The sequence below is a fragment of the Helicoverpa zea genome, chromosome 20 (assembly GCF_022581195.2).
Source record: "Helicoverpa zea isolate HzStark_Cry1AcR chromosome 20, ilHelZeax1.1, whole genome shotgun sequence".
Taxonomy (NCBI): Eukaryota; Metazoa; Arthropoda; class Insecta; order Lepidoptera; family Noctuidae; genus Helicoverpa; species Helicoverpa zea.
In genome coordinates this window covers 6246159-6267092 of record NC_061471.1, presented here as the reverse complement: position 1 = coordinate 6267092, position 20934 = coordinate 6246159, and the positions used below count along the sequence as shown (strand labels likewise).

The 20934-nt window shown below is 36.3% G+C and overlaps 1 protein-coding gene across 3 annotated transcripts in view; it reads right to left on the bottom strand.

Moving 5' to 3' along the window:
• LOC124640400 (hemicentin-1-like) overlaps nt 1–20934 on the bottom strand; it is a 67390-nt gene that overhangs the window by 35520 nt on the left and 10936 nt on the right. For all 3 annotated transcript variants that reach the window (XM_047178161.1, XM_047178160.1, XM_047178162.1), the window contains exons 3-4: nt 10530–10738; nt 457–567 (exon numbers count right to left, since the gene is read on the bottom strand). In XM_047178161.1, coding sequence (XP_047034117.1) covers nt 457–567; nt 10530–10738 — 320 coding nt within the window. The remainder of the gene's footprint in view (nt 1–456; nt 568–10529; nt 10739–20934) is intronic.

The following is a 20934-nucleotide window of genomic DNA, read 5'->3' as shown; positions in this document are numbered from 1 at the left end:
ATGGAAAGATCCCAAAAACCTATTGCTTTGTCAATATGAAGTTTCATAGTATTCCTACTTAGTGACAGTTAGGTAGGTACTGTTAAATAATAATACTTCTCCGAAATTGGTTGCTAGCCATAAGAGGCGCCAAATGTGGCTGACTTTAGAGCGCCAAAACTATTTTGCCAAGAAATCTAATAACATATGTACATAAAACCGACAAATTTGAACTAATACTACGTAGGTCCCACAAATAATATGTTACTAGGTACTTTTATTCCTAACTAGCTGATCCCGCGAACTTCGTATCATTCAAACCTTCCCTGGACCTCAACACACATTTTAAAACCAAAATCAGCTCAATCGGCCCAGCCGTTCTCGAGTTTTAATCAGACTAACGAACAACAATTCATTTTTATTTATATAGATAGATAGATTATGTTAAAATAATATTATAATAGTGTTAAGTCTTACCTCCTCTAACCTCACACACGAGGACGAGTTCATTGCCCTCTTCTAAAGGACCAACCACTCCGGACACGTCCCGTCCGGATTTATCGTAGAGTATCAGTTGATGAGGAGGCACTGCAACAAACAATATAACCATTAGTTCAATCAATAAATTAGAAAACACAAGAAAAATACGCGCTTATAAATGCGGTCAAAGTTCATTATAAGACTTTTCTAACAAGCCCATACACGGCTATAATACGGATACTCCAAGGAATGCGCATGCCTCTCTTCCGGCTTCATCATCAGATCACGACAGTTCCATGTAATTTTATTGTTATCAGAACTCCACGAAACTGACCATTTCTATGGTGCTACGATCCTTGTAATAAGTAAAACAGGTTGAAATTACTATTGCATAATCTACGCATCATTTTCAGTAAAAAAAAAAAAAAACAAATGAACAAACGCGCGGGATCAAAGCGCGCGGGAAGTATTCATTCGATTGTTTTTGATGTTATATAAATCGGTGCCACAGACTAAACTGTGCAAAGGAAACTAAATCATACAGCCAAGGAAAAAAATAATTGCGAGGAATTGACTCCATTTAAAATATGTATATTCGCGTCAAAAGTCTTGTTGAGAATGTCTTTTTCCGATTCAAATATTTGTTAAATAATAAATAAAATAAATTTGTTAAAAAAGAGAACACAATTGAGTGTCTATGGATGATTTCCGAAGACGCTCGCAAATGACCAATGCCGTATATTTTATAGTTGTAGTAGACATTGGTGTCTCATGGAATCACTAGGGATTTAATATACAATTTGTGTTCACCGCTGCATTGATTCCCCCACATTCCATTTTTAAATTACCCGCTTAATTTCTCATTCTTTCCAGTGAGGCCATTGGCTCGCCTTAGCGAATTTTAGCGAAATTAAATTTGAATAAAGTTTGTATTTATTTTTATTTTGGTATTCCTTATTTAAAAATTTATATAGAAGCAATATAATTAAATATTTCTTTCTCAGCCATCAACCGATAGGTCTAATAGGTCCATCATAATAGCGAAGGACTCAATTCTATCTCTTCTTTCCTGCATTATCTATTTATTCATATACCACTAAAGATCACAAGCACAGCTGTTACGAACAATAAAAGCCGTAGAACCGACAAACATATGACACGGAGACACAGAGTTACAGAAGGCACAATAAAGGACAATACTCATTATGTAGATGCCAGAACATTGCGTACAAAGGGGGAATGAATCGCCGAGGTTATTATGTATCGTCTTCCAAATACCGGGATAAATATTTCCTATTTGCTGTTCTTTTTTTTCGTTTAGAACATTTAAAAATCCGAGAAGACATTGCCGAGCATTCCTCTCAGCCAAAAAGTATGTATATACCTATGTGTATGTAAAATACTGTGATTATCATACTTATGTGATAAGTTACGGCAACGGCACTTAAAATTGAGTGTCACTGAATGTAGTACTTGTTCAGTTATACTTACTGTTTAATTAGATTACTGCATTAAATTATATCTCGCAGTAGACACTATGCCTACATCATCTGCTTGCCTAGCCTTTTCCAAACGCTCACAGTCTAATCGTATGCAGCTGAGTACCAGTGTTTTACAAGAAGCGGCTGTGCCAAAACCAACACTTATATTTTAAAGATTTCTGGTTATTGTTTTTTTTTTTTTTTCAAATTACTTTAAACATATTACCGAATTTGCTCATTTTGTCCTAAGTTGTTTTACTTTTGCAACCACTAGACCAGTCAACCAATAGTTTTGTAACCAAATAACGTGCAAGCAAACACGATCTCTGCATATATTCCTAGGCGCCTTACACAATAGATTGCTAAGATGGCGCCCCCACTTAACGAGACAAGGAACGTTTACTGCGGCTCCCCATCACTTGTAAATGCTCACTATTACATACCAGAAACCTCTCGACTAATATATACTATGGAGCAATTGAATAATGCAGCGATGTCAACAATGGGTGCCGATGTAACGTCAGCATTTTGAGTAAGGTTCGCAAGACCACAAAAACGGGGGATTAAGATTTCTGGATTCTGGAGTGTCTCTTGGTAAGTATGGTCGATTAAAGAGATTTTTTTGGTCATGAAACTGATGACAATAATTACTATTAAATTAGTAAATAAATTAAATATTAGATAAGTAGTAGTTCATTGATAGGCTGACATTCACAATATTTTTAGTTTAACTAGTTTGAATGTATTCGATAGTCCATTACGTAGTCGATATGTATCGATCGATGACATAGTGCTACAGCATCGATATAAAAATATAATAAACAAAATCACGAGATAATGTCATTCTTATGTAATACCTACTACTTTGAAAATATGGCGAGATTTCTAAGTAAATACAGAAAACCCGAGGTTTCCCCAGAGTAAAGATACTAACCGTATATTTTAGCCTAAGACTAGTCTAGACCGCACCAGCTCTAAGCGAAATCCACCAAAGCAATGCATAAAAATTTATTGCCGCAGTTCAATATAAAACATTTACAAAATGGACCCAAAAATACGAACTATGTATCAACGTGTACCTATATTTTCAAGCAAACAAATTATTATTAATGACCAGTATCACGTCTGAATAAACACTTCAAAAACCGCTAACGTAACATGACAAACAGCACTAATTACGGTCGCATAAACAAAACAATAGTTCTGGAGCACGTACTAAGAGGGACCACCGCAAAACCGAATTACGGCCCTTTCCACTATTGGTAACGAAAGTGTACCCCCGTGCCCCGGAGGCCGAATTCGGCCGGCCGCCCGACCGTCCTGGCTAGTTAGTAGTCATTACAGAGGCAGCCATTCGGCAAGTTGGTCCTTGATAGCGGAATCGGTGGCCAACGGAACAACATCCAATTTAAACGGAATTTCATAGACGACGGCGTCAATTAAACACGACTCTCGGCGTATATATGACGTTTGTTTTGCAGACTATTGCCAGCCAATTTGTTTATGATTCATTGCCCTTATTAATTGTTACGAGGTTTTCTTTCCATAGTACGGACCAACTTTTAACTGTTCTAACAAAACAGCAACATTGATAATTACGAACCATATCTCATCAACAGTAATAATCACATCAAAGCTATAAATAAAGACGGCTAGTTAGTATCACTACGAGCTATAAAATATGTTTTACAATTGGCCCGCACTCCGTCCATTCCACTCATATATCATAAAGGAGCATGGGATACGATCAATTCGCGTGGTCTCCGTTGTGCGATAACGCGTTTGATGCGACGATAAATCGCATAGCTGAGACTACAGCTGATATTATAGCTGTTGAATTATGCATTAGCCGCAACACGCTAGCGGTTGTAAAAGTGCCTGTCGATGGGTCGAGCCAGCCGGCCGGCGGAGCACTATTTGTACACAAATAGCTCTAGTTTTATACTAGGGTTACCAACTGTACCATAGTGTCGGTGGTATGTGGGTTTATCATTTTTGTATATTCCAATTTTGGTTTGGTTATGTACAGAGTGACCACAAGAGCAAGTGCATGAGATCCGAGAGAGTTTCCATGGTCGGAGTGAGTTTGCACTTAGTGTGGAGCTTAAGCAGCTCAATCAGGATTTGTCCTCGATACTTGGCGAAGGTGGTTACGTTATCCAGTTGTAATGTTATGTTAAATCGGGGTTTGAGAGTGCAATCGATCGACTTAATTACGAATGTATTTTGGTATCCATGCAGATCCAATCACAGATTGTTGCCAATAAGAGTGTGAAAATAACAAAATCAATAACACGAATGATACAGTCCCTTCTCAGAAGTACCCGTCGAATATTTTATTCCACAAAACTGTCATTTGTCAGAATTATTCAGTTAACAAATCCATGGTAATTTTCCCATTTCAGTTTTATAGTGGGCCGCTTTACTACTAGGTACACCTACTATATTTTACGAGTTTTCGACACTCCCTAATATAAGTAGAAAATTTGTCCATACGCTATGAGCTATAACTTAAAACCGAGACTCTTTTTACGACATGCTATTTTCTAGCATTTTATACAGTCGTTTGACTCAACTGTTTGTTATCGTTTTAAGTCAGGCTTTCTTTTGGACGGCATAGATTGTCTTTTATTTGTTTAGGAATTTCTAGGATAAGTTGTGAAGTATTTTCTTTGTCTGCGGTTAGCAAATATGTCTTTACAGTGATGGCCCAATATATTACACCCATTCAAAGGAGATCTAACCTGACATTTATTACTGAGACAAGTGCTGTCGCAATATGTTGAAATGTGGATCGAATATACCAGGTACATAGTATGTTTGATTGATTGTCGGAAAACTACTCATAACAGGGAGCCAAAGCGTATTGAATGTACCGCTTAGATTATATTCATGGCAGTTAAAAAAGACGTAAACATTTTTGAAGGCAGGTACCTGGTTTGGCATTAACATAAATTTGAACGACACCTCAGTAGGGCGCGATGGCGGCGCGAATTATTCGTCGGTACATTTGTTGTAGGATCGATACACGCTCAGCTGCTTGCTGCTAACTTGTTTCATTAAATTCAAATTTCGTGTTGTACTTATTAATTCAGGCAAGCGTTTTCCCCGCACGTCGGGCCGCGACTAGGCGGCTGCTTTTTATATTCTTGTCGTCTCCACGTCGGGCCGACGAAGTTTTCGAGAAATTCGAAGGCTCTCCGAAAGGGTTCCGCTATATCGCATCGCGATAATTGCAAAGTTCTGTTCTGTTTCGCCGCTGGGTAATCCGAACTTGTCTACAATATGGCTTTAATTGTATTACAATATTAGCCTTAGTTAACATCCATTGTTAATAAAATAAGCGTTATTATAGTTCGGCCATTCAGAGAATGCGTTCCTGACACGTCGCGATTGAACTGACGACGTAATAACATTCATTGATTATTGATATAATAATGTTGTTTTAATGCTCCTCAATTGTTAAAACGGTAAACAACCAGCAAAAATATTTTTATCGTAACTGCAACGCCATTGCAAAGTTACGTCGTCAGTTCAATCGCGACGTGTCAGGAACGCATTCTCTGAATGGCCGAACTATAAAACCTCTTATTTAAGTTCAACCGTACTTTGTACCTACGCGAATTGTCTCAGAGTATCACAGTCAGATTGTACGAAAGCAAAGTTAACAGTTAAGCCGTTTATATTAGAACCATTAAGTTTCACAAGTTCATGTAAAGCAATTCACTTAAAGTTCACTACATAATCACATTTCTCAAAGTTGAAACTTGGGCGTGTTTCTGTAGAAGCGCTCGGCAACTGCCACGAACTATGATGGATCAAGATACTTCAGACCACGAAGGAGAAAAGACTAGCGGAGATGCCCTAACGCAGGTAGGTCACGCGCCTTCAGGTAGGTCAAATACGTCACGACTACGTCACGGCAGGCGTGGCTGGACACCGCCCATATATCGTCCTTTACATCAAACTGACATCTTGTCATGGTTGTATTTTTACCACAATTTCAACAGATTTTATTTGTTACTCGATTAAAACGATGAAATGCGCTATCATTAATTGTAGAAATTGCTCAGGATCCAAACTCAAACATACCATAGGATAACATTTCACGTGTAAGTAATATTTTAGCTTTAAAACATATTTTTTGCTAGAGACATCTGTCGTCGAATAGCTGCATTTCTAGAACCTCTAAGTGAATTTGTATTATTTTCGTATCAATCTTGTATCAATGTATATTATTGGTACCAATTTTTGCCTTAAAAAGCAGCTTCATTTTTCCTTGCATCCTACTAGTTTTTTTATAGATTATTTACAAACCAAAACATATGATATATTATCATGAAAATTTAATATTATAAAAACACCATCTTTCGGTAAGTAGTCGACTTACGTATATCTGAAGTAAAATTGTGTTCATCAAGACAGAGAGACCCGTTACAAAATTAAGTGCTACCAGACATCGAAAATGCAATCACCCATTCTTAAAAAAGGTCTTATTTAAAAAAGCTGCAATTAAAATTAATCATAACTCTAACTATGTAGATTTATTTATATTCATCACTAGCCGTTTTCCCGCGGTTTCACCCGCGTACCGTGGGAGCTACTGCCCGCACCGGGATAAAATATAGCCTATGTTACTCGCAGATTATATAGCTTTCTAATGGTGAAAGAATATTTAAAATCGGTCCAGTAGTTTTTTGAGTTTATCCATTACAACCAAACAAACAAACAAAGTTTTCCTCTTTATAATATTAGAATAGATCAGCAATGTTTTACATAGGTATATCTCTCTTGCCGTACATACTTTTTGAATGTACCTTTACTCAGAGCAACATCGGACACACATAATGTCAGCCACTTAGTGGATGCGCCGTTATGATATAGTTGTGAAAACTCTAATTTGATAAACACTGTCCCTATAATTTTAATTCCCATTTTTCTTGGTGAATTTCGTAATGTGGCAACATCGAAAATAACAACAGTCATCGCAGCACGGTTTTAGACATGTTCTAGAACAAATAGAACGAATTTTCGTGCTTGTGATGCCATAGTGGCTAGTAGACGAACTAACACAATGCCATAAGTTGATACTTAAATTACACCATGGGGGTATTTTAGACCCGTGGTGAATAAAAATGATTTTTCATCGAGTCTCCGTTTAATGGTTCCTAGATACCTATTTCATTTCTGGAGGAGTAAATAAATTGTTGTGGGGCAAGTTCTCTGCACAAAATAATACTTATATAACAATTAATTTTCTAACTTTTTTATCTCTCTCTTTTTCTTCGTTCATTTCAAATGAATGCTTCTTTAAACTTTCCAATTGAATTACTATTTTAAAAGAATTATTAATTTTGAGTATTTACTTTACTTTTGAGTATGTCACTAGTGGTCGATGTTAGTTTAGGGTTAGATTTTAATCATCCTATTCCACGCTAGATGGATTTACAAAAAATGGGTGGCTTCCCATAAAAGGCGTATAAGGGTGGAGCACGGGTGGAGACAGTAACGTTCCTCGTCCCCCGCTCACCCGAATTTTGGCGCGCTGCTTTGTTAGGAGATTTTTCGTTAGGGCATCTCTTCAGACGCAAACAAATTTTTGGAAGATTCCTTTTAAGTGAATGCTCATTAACGTCGTCGTAATACTTAGGGCCAAAGGAACAGTAAACTGTGTCATGTACTCCTGACGATTTCCAACTCTAACTGCTCTATTGACAAATGGCGTGCTTTGTGTAATTGAAATGAAGTTACGTATCTTATAAAAATATTATGTGTTTTTCATGAACGTGAATTACGTGATTTAAAAATTGTTCTAATATCTGAGAAGAATCTCGGAAAAAAAAGTAAAAGGGCCCTTTAAAATCCAAATGTCACATTCAAAAGTAATAGGTAGGTATGTTAAAAATATCATTCCTGGGAAGAATTTAGAAGATTTCACTTGACCTTTCCCGTCAAACGGCACGCATATGTCAATCATGATGTATCTCTACCCTATTTTAAGAACCTCAACGATTTTACGTGGGAAGAGAAAATTTCCTCGAATGCGAGCATTTTTAATAACAATGAAGACGTAAGCAGGGCGCATACGTATTCAAAATTCCTTAAGGCACGTTGTCTTTTATCTTCTACCTTTCTATACAACCTTCAAATGCCCTTTGTCCGGAACTTTGATCTAGAAGCCGAAACTTCGGAACAATATTAGGTACATTTTCTACTTCCATTAGGCCGTTCTGTGAGCGAATTTATTTTCAGTTCTCGTAAGAATGTGAGTAACTTTCCTGTCTCCGTACCGTATTCCGTATTATATAACGAGTATCTGTGCTTAACTTTGTTAATCTTTGACTAAAGAATATTACTCCTGGGATCCTGGCTTCCAAGTGTAATTGGATACTGTTATCTCTTTAATTATGATTGTCAATCATGGCTGCACAGTTTCTTGGAATATAATACTTCCCTGTAGACCTCAACAATGTAAAGCGAGCCTGTGGGTACTCTTATATCTAGACGTACCTATCTAGTAAACGGACCACTTTATCAATAGAACACAGGTTACATAATCTACCCACATACATGTGTTCTTAAGCAGTTATCTAGACTCGTAAAGAGCCTTTGTTTAAACAGTGTGAAATATCGGTTTGCTGTGCAATACCTTGGCGTGGCACAGCGGTCGTAGAGGCGATGACTTACGATTACAGCGCCGCTGCAACCCCCACTTAACTGTTACATATTGCTTCACTTAACTCAAAACCCGGCCTCGGAAAGAATTACGTACGGAAGTGGATCGCGGGCTGCGGACGTACGCTACACAGACACAAATACATTACACTGCCGACCATATAAATTGCGCCGCCCGCTAAACGTTAACTAATGAACCAGAGGTGTATGCCGACCAATTCGTCCCGCGACCGATTTACTACCTGCCATGAATTTTTGAATGCGTTCCAAACGAACACCGAATTCATCAGTATTTGACTCCACATAATAATATTACGATTTTGATTGAACAACATTCAAAATATTCATAAGTGAAATAATTTGTGGTTTGTGCGCACTTGATATTTTAATCGCATAATCGAATGAATCATGGCCATTATAATTTGATGCAAAATATACGGTGCGCCAAACAAAATGTAGCGTAAATTCATGCGGAAACTGAACTGGTATTTTCAAGTGGAGCTCGTTTACAATTTAAAATTCCACGATAAACATATGTAGATAAGGGGGGTATAATAAATTCTCGGGTCGGGCAACGCCGCCCGACATACCAGGGCAGTGGAGTTAATAAAATCACTTTGTTAGTCAATTCCACGTTTTGCACGCCTATAGCCGATACACACACATACACAGGCAAGTTAATCACTTTACTTTTTGCGCGGATTTTATAACGTGCTTGATAAATATGATAGACTGAATAAAAACTCGCCCAAATGAATAACACTATAAAACAACATTTCTTTTGAAGAGTAATGAAGATAACAAGCAGACCATTAATCAAATGCGAAAGTATTGAATTTTGTTGAATAGCTCTTTTGATTAGGGCGTTTTATTGGAGTCGGCGTATGAATAAAGTTGAGAACAGGCCTTCGCTGGCTAGGTTCGTAGGTACTGGAGTCAGCAGGTACGGCGCGCAGTGAGATAGCGTGGCGGGTGTCGGCTGGGCGTCTGCCGCGCGGCTCCATCGCGCCACTCAAACGTGATATCTCAGTACATTATTGTAATAACAGCACTCGGCGCTCCTTTGACGGGGTAGGGGTCGTGTGTAACCTCTCATTTTCCTTACCAAAATTCAAAGGAGCTCTAACAAAGCTTTGTTTTGCATCGCTCGCTCGGCGAAAGCCGCTGAAAGGCTGGCTTTTTAGATAAGGTTCTCTTATAAATTTTCAGCATAGAGCAGACATTTTGCGCTAAAGTTTTTCAGTGTGGGAATGCGAACATCTGCTGCGATTCCCATTCTAGTTTGGAGGGTCGACGTTTTGCGGCCGAGTTATTTGCGAAACCGTTTCACTCGTTAGGGGGCAATTATATTCAGACTGTAATTGAAAATGTTAGTTGTACTGGCTTAAGTAGTTTTTAACGCGGGAAATTATTGTTTCTGCTTGCAATACGTGAACACGATGTTGATAGAAATTTTATACTAACGTCCTAATTTAATCCTGTGGAATATATTTTACATTTAGAGTGAAATGTTGATGCAGTTATTTGAGCGTCTGTTGCTGAGAACTTTATTTATGTTTTAAAGTGGTTAATTTATTTTTCGTCAGCTCCAGACAACTCCGCAGAAGACTTTAATTTTGAAAGCCCGGTCTTGCGGAGTTGTTTCGAATTGTAAAAATTAAGTAAGAGCGGCGAATGAAGTCCAATATTTACTCTCAGCGTTGGCATGGGCACGATAATTTATTATTGCTATATGAAAGATAAAAATCATTTTTTGGAGACCTTAAAAACAAGAAATGCTTTTTTTCATGCAAGTAGGTTTACTTGTCTTTACTGATGATACAAAATAAGGTAAAACCTTACATCTACATATCTAAAAAAAAAAACAACAAAACAAAAGCCAAACAAAATTTCAAAATCCGAACACCCACTCACCTATAACAGAGAGGCGAATCTGAAAATTTCGCGTCGGCGAGTTCTTGAAGTCGACACGACATCGGTACACGCCTTCGTCATCTAGCTGTACCGTGTCAAGTGTGAGCGAGGCTGGTCGCGCGATCGTTGCGAAGTCGGCTCGAGGACCGAAGGCGTTCGGGTCAGACCACTGTAGCGCCTTGTTAAACGACCGGCCACGTACGTCGAAACTGGAAAAGAAGGGTGTTTTTAGTTGTGACAGTCTTTGTACCTCTATATAATCACTATATAGTATAAAACAAAGTCGCATGCTCTGTCCCTATATCCTTAAATCTTTAAAACTACGCAGCGGATTTTGATGCTGTTTTTTAATAAATAGAGTGATTGAAGAGGAAGGTGTATAATAACATCCATTAAATATCATTGCAACCTTGCGCCGCCTGGGGCGGGTCGTTAATGTGACTATAAATAAGGTTTCTATTGGTTATCAGTTTCCAGGTTAGATAGAAAAGTTAGCGATAGTTCCAAGGGAAACCACGACGTCAGGGGCCCGATTCTCCTAATTTTACTTAAGCGACATACGATTCACGTTCGACTCGATTCGACTGATATCCGATCCCGACTCGATTACGATTGAAGCGTATGTGGCATTCCGCTATTTTTTCTTTGAAATAAACGTTTTTATCCTTTTCTGTCATTCAATAATGAATCATTTTGTCTGCAAATGATTTACGATTGCAAAATGATTGTACAGCAAACTACCGTATAGACCAAAATTACCAAAATAGCAGACCAATCGCACACCAATCAAATGTCAATCGAATACGATTGGTTTTTTATTAGTAGCAGAATGCCCGATATGGTTAAAACTGCTATTGCGATCATATTGCGATTCGATTTCTATTCGATTTTGACATTATTAACTTAGGAGAATCGGGCCCCAGAGTAAACCAAATTGCTTGGCAGTGTGAAGTCAATACTAGGGTAGGTATACGAAATAAAGCTTGCTTTGTCATTGATACACACTGTGATGTACTTCACTAAAACATTAAAAACTGGAATGTAATTAAAAAGTAAACAAGAAAATCTTTTTGCTTGTTTTTATTAAAGCTAATTGACGCCACGAGTAAGCGTCTAAATGAAGTCTTCATGAAGAAGGTATTTAGAGAACGTCTGGGCACATACAAATTAGTCTTAATTTTATGGAAAATGTTCGCTAAGTAAATCCAAAGTAATTCAAATAAAGTGGCTATGAAAATAAAGCTTTGAAATGGTGAAACACGTTGTGAATAGCACGTGTTATTGTAAACGATAGTAGACAACATAAGGACAAAATTGCATTATAAACTAACAACAAAAGGGATGAGAGGTTTTATATACCTATGTTTAAATTAATGCAGATTGCAAAATTTCGAAAAAAGAGTAAGACTTTTGATACCGAATATGTCAATTCTGCCAACCAGTCCAAATAAACATAAGTTTCAACGTTCTTGAAGATTTTTTTTTAAGAGAATCTCCAGAGATCCTGGTACCCAAGCCCGCGCTATAGTACCATCATGACAATGACCTATTTATATCACTCCACTTGGGCAAATGACACCGCCTACACACAAAGCAGGCCCATCATTAGTTAAAAATAACTGTCACTCGAACCACGGTCTAGCTCAACAATAAGTAGACAATTAGTCGACAAATGATGCCCTAAATATTCCATGATTGACGATGTTTGCTTTCAAATTAAGTTCTGTAAATATCGAGAATTTTACTGTGGGAAAATAGAATATTAATCATTACCTATTGCTTCATTGACTCTTGAAAGTCTGATTTGCCACTCTTGGTATCTATGTATTACCATAAATCAGGGATGGTGAACCTTTATTGACTTACGTGCCAAATTAAATAAAAAACACAATGATAATTATAGAGGCGTGCCTTTATGGCAAATACTCAGTTATCAGAATAAGTAAAAGATTATCAAGAAGTAATTTGTTTAGATGGGCTTATTTTCATAGAATATTTTAACAGTAATGCTCAGATCTCCAAATAAAATAGGCTCTATTCTGAATATGGGAAGTAGTTCCTATGTGGTCCGATTGAATCCACGAGAAATATTTAATAGTACGTCGTTATGGTCATAATTACAATTGCAAACTTGCAAAATAATGGCGTGCCCAAATTATTTAGCTGCGTGCCACCACGGGCACGCGTGCCATTGGTTCGCCATCCCTGCCATAAATGATCTGTCTGTATGTCTGAAATATTGTAAGATGGATGTATCATTGTTAAAACCTATCAATAGACAAACGTAATGACAGTTTTAATAAAATATGTAAGTATACCAATGCTGCCCGTTGCTTCGTGAGGAGGTAATTTGTTTAATGTTCACTTTTAACACATTCTCGTAAACATCAAATAAACGTTTCATCAAAATGGTTTACCTACAGCCATAGTAGACTTTTCTAAAACGATCATAAGCTGAAGGAATTTGTCTGCCCAGCTCAAATGTTGACCGCAAGCAAGCCATTTGTAGACTTTATTCTTGGACACTTAGAAGAAAAGGTTTCTCCGTGGTTTTGTTAGGGTTAGTCATGTTTCCCTACGCTTTAAGGCCACAAAAATGTTTTAGGTAACTCATATAGCTAATGTTCCATTTGAAATAATATGCCACCATACAGAAAATAGCATTACTAATTGATATTTTATAGTTTCTCATTACATGGCGGAAGATAGATTGTACCCATAATGGCTGACTAATAAAAAATGATTTAATTTCTACTTTAATAAAAGCTTCTGTATATTTTATGTTATGCTTTTTATTGCCGGCCTCGACGATTTTTTATGTGGAAATGATTAGCGCTGCCGACAATCAGTGGTTTATAACTTTTCCAATTTAGGGAGTCGGACCCAAAAATATAGGTGCATGTTATCAGATTTTAGTCGCATTAACTCAAAAAATAACACCACTCTTATTTTAACAGTGTTATAACATATGAGACTAGCCTTTTTAACATAGATCGATCGATTGAACTTGCCAAACATACTCACATAAATTGTTCGACAAATTGCAAAGGAACGTAATAGATTTAAGCGTTCAAACGTTGAGCTGTTACACATTTAATACAATTTGCACAAAAACTTTGTTAACTTATGCTCTGTTTCTAAACTTATTACGTGTAACTTGGAAATTCTTGCGCCTTCGAAATATTATATCGAAGATTTAAGTGCTCTTGCACTTTGACCTCTGGGTCGTTATAATAAGAAAATTGGTAAAGGAGGTCTTTATACAAATCGGATCTATTTAAGTACTATTTGATTTGAATTTGGAATTGTATTAGATAAATTCGATAGTTCTATTTTTTGAATGTGGAATTCAAATTAGATTTAGAATCCTAGATAAGTGGACAGGTGAATTCCAAAAAGGATTTGTACTATATTTATTTTTGAAATGATAATAGGTATATTTTATGTACGCCTAAAGAGGATGAGATCAAGACTGGTTGGGCAGTAAGTTAGCGTGCTTTCAGAAACTAACACCGGCAGAAGTTAGCATGTACTTATTGAGTAACTCTCAGAAACTTCCCGGTCTAACATTTTCAACTTTAAAACTAAAAATATAAGGTTGAAATATATTCTGATGATAGACTTTCTATAGTTTAATAATATGGTTTAATAATCCCAGTTGTATGTAAAAATATAAACAGAAAAACAATGATTTTCTAGTCTGCTATTTTCATATTGAGTGCATAGTCTCAAAGTCTCGAAATAATGGGTGTATACTCGACTACCAAGGATGGTATAACCGAACAAAGTTTCGTAAACTTATGTATATTGTGTAACGGGTGTGTATGTGTTACAAAGTAGGTTATCTAATAATAGACTGTATATATTAACCGTAGGAATTAAACAAGCTGATTTAATTTAAAATTTCTGCTGTTAATCAATATGAGGAGTAAGTATAAGTTTATTAATAGCAAAGCACACAAGTCAATGTTAAGTTAAAAAGTAAAATAAATGCGATGCTTAATACACACTTTTATACTAATATAATAAAGAGGAGATATATTTTGTTTGTTTGTACTCTAAATCCTGATATGGGCAGTAGTTCTCACGGGACGCGGGTGAAACCGCGGGAAATCGAAAATCAGAATATCTTCCACCAGCAATATAAAACGCTCAATGCCAGACAAATGTAACTCTTGAATTTTACTTTCAGCATTTTTTTAACAATTTTAATAGCCTATATTTTTAAGCAGTCAGGTTCTCATGTTCTATTCCACCAAAGCTTTTATTAAAGCTAAGAACTCTTAATGGTAGTACTCGTAAGTGTGTTCAAACACTGCAGCCCCCACCACTTGTCACAGCGGCCAAGTTTCAGAAGTCAAGCGAAGGAAATGCATAATTAAACATTTGTAAGTTCAAGTAATGAATAATTAAAACTTATTACTTAGCTCGTTAGTAGACGACTGTTATACGGTCATAGGTACTGTTCTCTATATGATGCAGATGGTAGTTTAGTCATTTAGTGCATCGTGAGTGGCTATAAAATCGTGATATTTTATTTTGATGTCAGTTTCTAAAGCCATTAAAAATATCATTAGGAAACAGGCCTCTAAGCTGTATGAAATATAGGAAACACGACCCAAAAATAAAATAAAATTGGCTATATGTTTTTTGTTTAAGTAAGTTCTATAAAACATCTCAAAAATGACGATTGAAAATGACACAGAATGTGGGATAGCAACAAATATACCTAAAAAAAACTATGTTTCTAGCCTATTCAGTTGACAAAATATACAACCTACAAAAGTAATGTTTCAAAAAGTCAGCAGCTAAAACAAAACACTCTTACAACACAAAGAAAACACACACAATTAAAACAGAGCATATCATATATAATCCAGCTCGGCGATTTCGGGGCCGCAACCAAAATGGCCGCTGTGATTATGCCAATCACCTGCCGTTATGCAGATACTACAGCCCTTGAGCAAACGGCTTCAGGATGTTACTTAACTTTCACAATACTTGCAATTTATCCGCTTATACCACTATCGGCCGTCGTTAACTTAAAAGGTTGGGGCTTGGTCAGTGTTTGAGCTGTAGCGGGGAATAGTATTTAATTGTAATTTTTTATTCTTATTTTCTTTTAAGTTTCTGGTCCAGTTTGTGAAATATTAAGAGGGAAATTCCCGTGTAAGAGTAAATAAATTTATGTATTGAGATCAAGTATCAGTTCGAGGGTCCTTTGGCCCACTACAGAGAAAATATGAATCAGTTATATACAGATCATAAAAATCAGACTATTTCCAATTCCATTACCTAAAACATACCTAGTGTTTTTTTTTAACAAAAGCACAGGTGTTTCAAGTCTATTACATTACAAATTAAATTCGCAGTAACTAAAGTAAAACTTTAATTAGGTAACAAAGGCGAAGTTTTAATAATTAATAAAGGATGGCTAACAAATGTTGATTTAAAATTCAACTTCTGAGAAACTTGACTTCGATGTATTAATAAAAGATTAAGTAGTATGAAAGAACCTCTGTGACGTTGTATGAATACGTTTGCATTATGTATAGCAAAAAGTTTCCTTAAATGTACAATACCTTAATTTTCAAGAGTTTTTACCGCTCTTCATTGAACAAATATTATGAAGACGTAGGTTAAGTAAAAAAAAACAACCCAGATTATGAGTGAAATATAAAAGGGTCCTTGAAAGAATTTTCAACTTACGGAAAAATTAATCCTCTCAAAAATGATGGAGGTCAATATGTGTCGCTCGATAAGAATATAAATATATACCTTACAAAAAAAAAAAAAACCGAAAAGATAGACCAGTAATTCAAAAGTTATAATTAAATTAGCAACCACATTTTATTTTCGCCGCTATCTTTCTAACCCCCGCCTAACTAACCTCAGTGACTTTACAGCGTGTGGCAGTTAACGTAAGTTGTAAGAACTTGTTAACGCTAAGCAGCCAGTAAATACTAGATGCAAATAAACTATAAACTTATCAGTTACGTCTAACTTGATGCGTTAACTGTTTTTTGTTAACCTACCAAAATACTGTTCAGAAAAAACAGACCAGAACACATCATCTGCCAAGCCTTTTCCTTGATCGGCTTCCAGTCTTACTTGATGCAGCTGAGTATCAGTGTCTACAAGAAGCAACTGCATTTCTGACCTCCTCAACCCAGTTACCCGGGCAACCCAATACCCCTAGGTAAGATGCAGTCCTACAAAAACTTAAATTAGCTAGGTACTACATTTTATTTTCCAGCTTGCGATCTAACCTCAGTGACTTTACAGCGTGTGGCAGCTAACGTAAGTTGTAAGAACTTGTTAACGCTAAGCAGCCAGTAAATACTAGATGCAAATAAACAGTAAGCGCACACGCCAACTTATCAGTTACGTCTAACTTGATGCGTTAACTGTTTGTTGTAAGGAGCGCATAAAATTGTAGGCGATTCTTTGGTGGTGTTTTTTTACTGTTAAAAGTTTCCTATATAACTTTTTCTTTTGATATAGTACTTACTAATAGCTAGTTATATCGCGTAAGATTACCCACACACTGGAAACTAAACAGTCCGCCGCCAGTTGACACGATGGTTTGTAATTTTTTTTTTAAAGATTTTCAGTCGTTATAATACAGGTTAAATACCAGAACTTTGTAATGTGCTTACAACCATTCATCTTCATATTGATTAATTTATGATGCCCAACAAACTACCGAGCTACTGAAAGTTTGCAGTGTGCAAATGTTTTGTGCATTTTTACAGACAACTTTATTCTAATTCAATCATTGTATGAAACTACATACAAGTATATACGTTTCGTACTTTCAAAAGCATTTACTATCATAAATTAAAGTCTGATAAATAATCATGTTCAGTATTTAGATAGAGTGTTGTAAAAGGATCTCCTTGACCTCACGTTACCTCCCAAGGTCAAAACGAGGCCTCGAAACACTGAAGAAAGGTTTCTTATATTTACATACAGTGATGAATGGGCCGCTTTAATCGATGCTGCTTTTTAAATACTGCTTTGTAACAGAATAAAATTGGTACAGATAATACAAAAATTGTAGCGTTATTTTTAGAGATAAGATTTATAAATAATGTATGAAGAGGCTTATAAAGAGTAATATGCCCACTATCGATCTTTTAAGACATTATCCTTTCTCAAAAACATATTTTTTATAATATTTTTTTGGCATGCACTTGTATATTATAGTAAATATCAAAACGTATCACATATTTTTTCTAAGCCTTTTCGTCGCTCTTCATCTATACGATAATATAAAGCTATAGCGTGTGAGTCTACACTGAACAGATTTTGAAAATTATTTACCAATAGATTATCTACGTCATTTTATAGTGTTATAATATCTATTTTATCTGGGTACGCGCAGTAGTTGCCTCAGTACATGACTAAAACCTCCCAAAAGCAGCTAGTAAAGCAGCTAGTAGTCACAATTTGGCAAATCATCCTTACAGGTAAGCCTACATTAACTAGCGATACCTTCGGGCTGAGGCAATATTGTAGCTTGCCACTACAGCGCCCCTCACGAAGGATTAAACTCATTGTGCTATTACTAACCTCCTTGATGACTGACTTTGAAAATATTTTACCAATGATAAATCTACGTTTATATATAGGTGTCAAAGGCTATATGTGTCATTTCATGACAAAAGGTACCTTATGGACTTTGGCGCTTAAGTCATTTGGAGATACAAATTCTACAATCTTGCTTAGACTAAAAAAACATAATGTCGTAAGTGCCAACACCCATAAGGTACCTTTTACCCCGAACTGACACATATTTTGTCCAGATACCGCACTAATTTACACAGCAAGCGACGAAAACATCCCAAAAGCAGCTAGTAAGTCACAATTTGGCAAATCATCCTCACAGGTAAGCCTACATAAGTAGCGATATACCTTCGGGCTGAAGCAATATTGTAGCTTGCCACTACAGCGCCCCTCACGAAGGATTAAACTCATTGTGCCATCACTAACCTCTTTGATGAACCTCTTGTGTACAAGTGGAGCGAAGGAACTAATTCTCTCCCTATATTCGCATTGTCTACAGATGTAAAAATGTTGTAGGTATAAGAGTATCGGTGTTATTGGTTGTCCTAACTAATATTGTTAGTGATGATTGAAAAAAGACAAAGTGCTTTGATAAAAAATGCAAAAATAAATTGTGTTACGTTAGTAAGTCCTTGTAGCCCTTAAACACTATGTTAAACTTAGTACAATAATATAAAGTTATTGTCACTATATTATCTACGGAAGACAGTATTCTTAAGTGCTTATCTCTGTTTCACGTCGATTTTTATGAATTACTAGCTTTCGGCCGCGGTTTCACCTGCGTCCCGTAGCCGGATGGTGACAAAAACTCCTTATCTCATCCTAAAACCTTCTCCCGGGTCTAAGTTACCTCCCCTCAAATTTTCAGCCAAATCGGTCAAGCCGTTTTCATGTTATGTCGTGACAACGGAAAGCGGGTTTCATTTATATATATATATATAGATATATGTATAGATAATATTTGCGTCATAGTACCTTAAATGTTTTTAAGTTAACTATCGCTATCTTCGTAAAATTTTCGATCATCATTTGTACATTATAAAATTGGCATTAATAGAATAACAACTACCAACATAAAACACAATGAACTTGTAATCAATGATGAAGTTGATTGTAACTTAGCGTCAATAAGTTTGACGCTAACTTGGTTAAGTCATTCTATAAATTTTCTGCAACATGCTTTCAGACATTACTTAGCTGATCCAAGTGTATGTCAAATAAAGGTTATTTGATTCATTCTAATGAGTAATACAGTAAGTGTTATGAAAAAAACATAATAGAGAGTTTTTAACGTTGGATACGTCTGAAGCGTTTTTATCCTGAAAGTCTTCATCAGAGCCAATTGTTTCATTTAATTTGAATTTCATCTAATTATTTTTTAAATTAACAAAGATGTTTTGGCTAATGAAAATTAAAATAAAGAAAAACCTTGATAATGTAGCCAAAAAAACCTTCAATATCAAGGTTACCATTGAAATCGTCCGCGCAAAATTAACTATCGTAGCATTTGTTCGGTTAATTCTAAAAGGAACCGTCGTACATTCAAACTGTTCAATCCACGACCTGTTATCGCCTTGACGCCGAAGGTTTATAGTACCTTCACGAGGATATTTAAAAGCCGTCGGCAGTTACCTTAATAATAGGGCTAAACGACGCCCCGTGATTAATGACCGGGACGGGCAGGGCCGGGTGTGTTGCCTAGTTTCATGTAATATGGAGCTTCTGTATCTAAACTACTCTGTGGTAATTGCTTATTGTACACTTTCATAATCTCTGTGGAATGCATTACTGGTTATTTTATGTCGGACCTGTAGCATACTTGATTGGCTTCTGACGATATCAGACGACGTTATGAAGATAACAGCATACATACAAGCTAAATAAGTAAGTAAATAAGCTTTCAGTAGGTCCCAACCATAATTTAAAGGAAAGTCTCTCTGCAAGTCATATTATAGACAATAATTAAATGTTGATGAAATAAAACTTATATAAAGGGTCAAGAATGACACATGTGTGCAATGTGTGCAATCCAGGCTGCTTTGGACGTATGTGTACCTACAATTTATACTCAGTTTTCAAAATATTTTTCTCATTTTGCTCGAAGCATAGGTAGTAAACCCTAAGGTGTTTTCCATTAATATTTAATGTCGGCTTCACAGTACTATCGGGTGTAAGAGCAGTGCGTGTATCGGAAGCCGCGCAACGCGTTGAGTATTTGCATAGATAAATGTACAAGTCGTAAGAACAGTATTGAAATATACTGTGGGAAAAGAATTCGAACTGAATACTGTGAAGCTTTTTTATTTCGATATCAAATTATTCTTAGAGAAGGAGAAAAAAAACATCATTTACCTAATGTCGGCATAGTTATTAATTATTAACAAGTACTTATAATAGCGTTCAGTTTGATTATCGACCATAGTGGCTATGCTCTTTTACGAGATCAGTCAGCTGCGTAGGATATGTTGTAGAGCATCAAGCATATTTTGCCGAGCCATAGGTGCACTCTCTATATCATCACTATCATAGTCTAATGGGACGGCAATCAGACACGAACGGAGAGAGATTAGGCGCAGGACCGACATTTACGAGATTACGTGCTCTCTGAGGCACGGACATTTGTCCTGCACAGTAAACTAAAAAAAAACCACCAGCAAAAAAATATGCAACTAATTCTCTGCTTACAAAAAAAAGTGTCAAGCCCGAACTCTCATATACACGTGTTTCTATACAACCCAGCCCTGAATATGCGTTTGACGTATATTTCAAAATGGTGCACATAAAAAAATAAACGTTGCCTCGGCTCGGACAAAACCGAGGGGCGTTCACTTGTTTT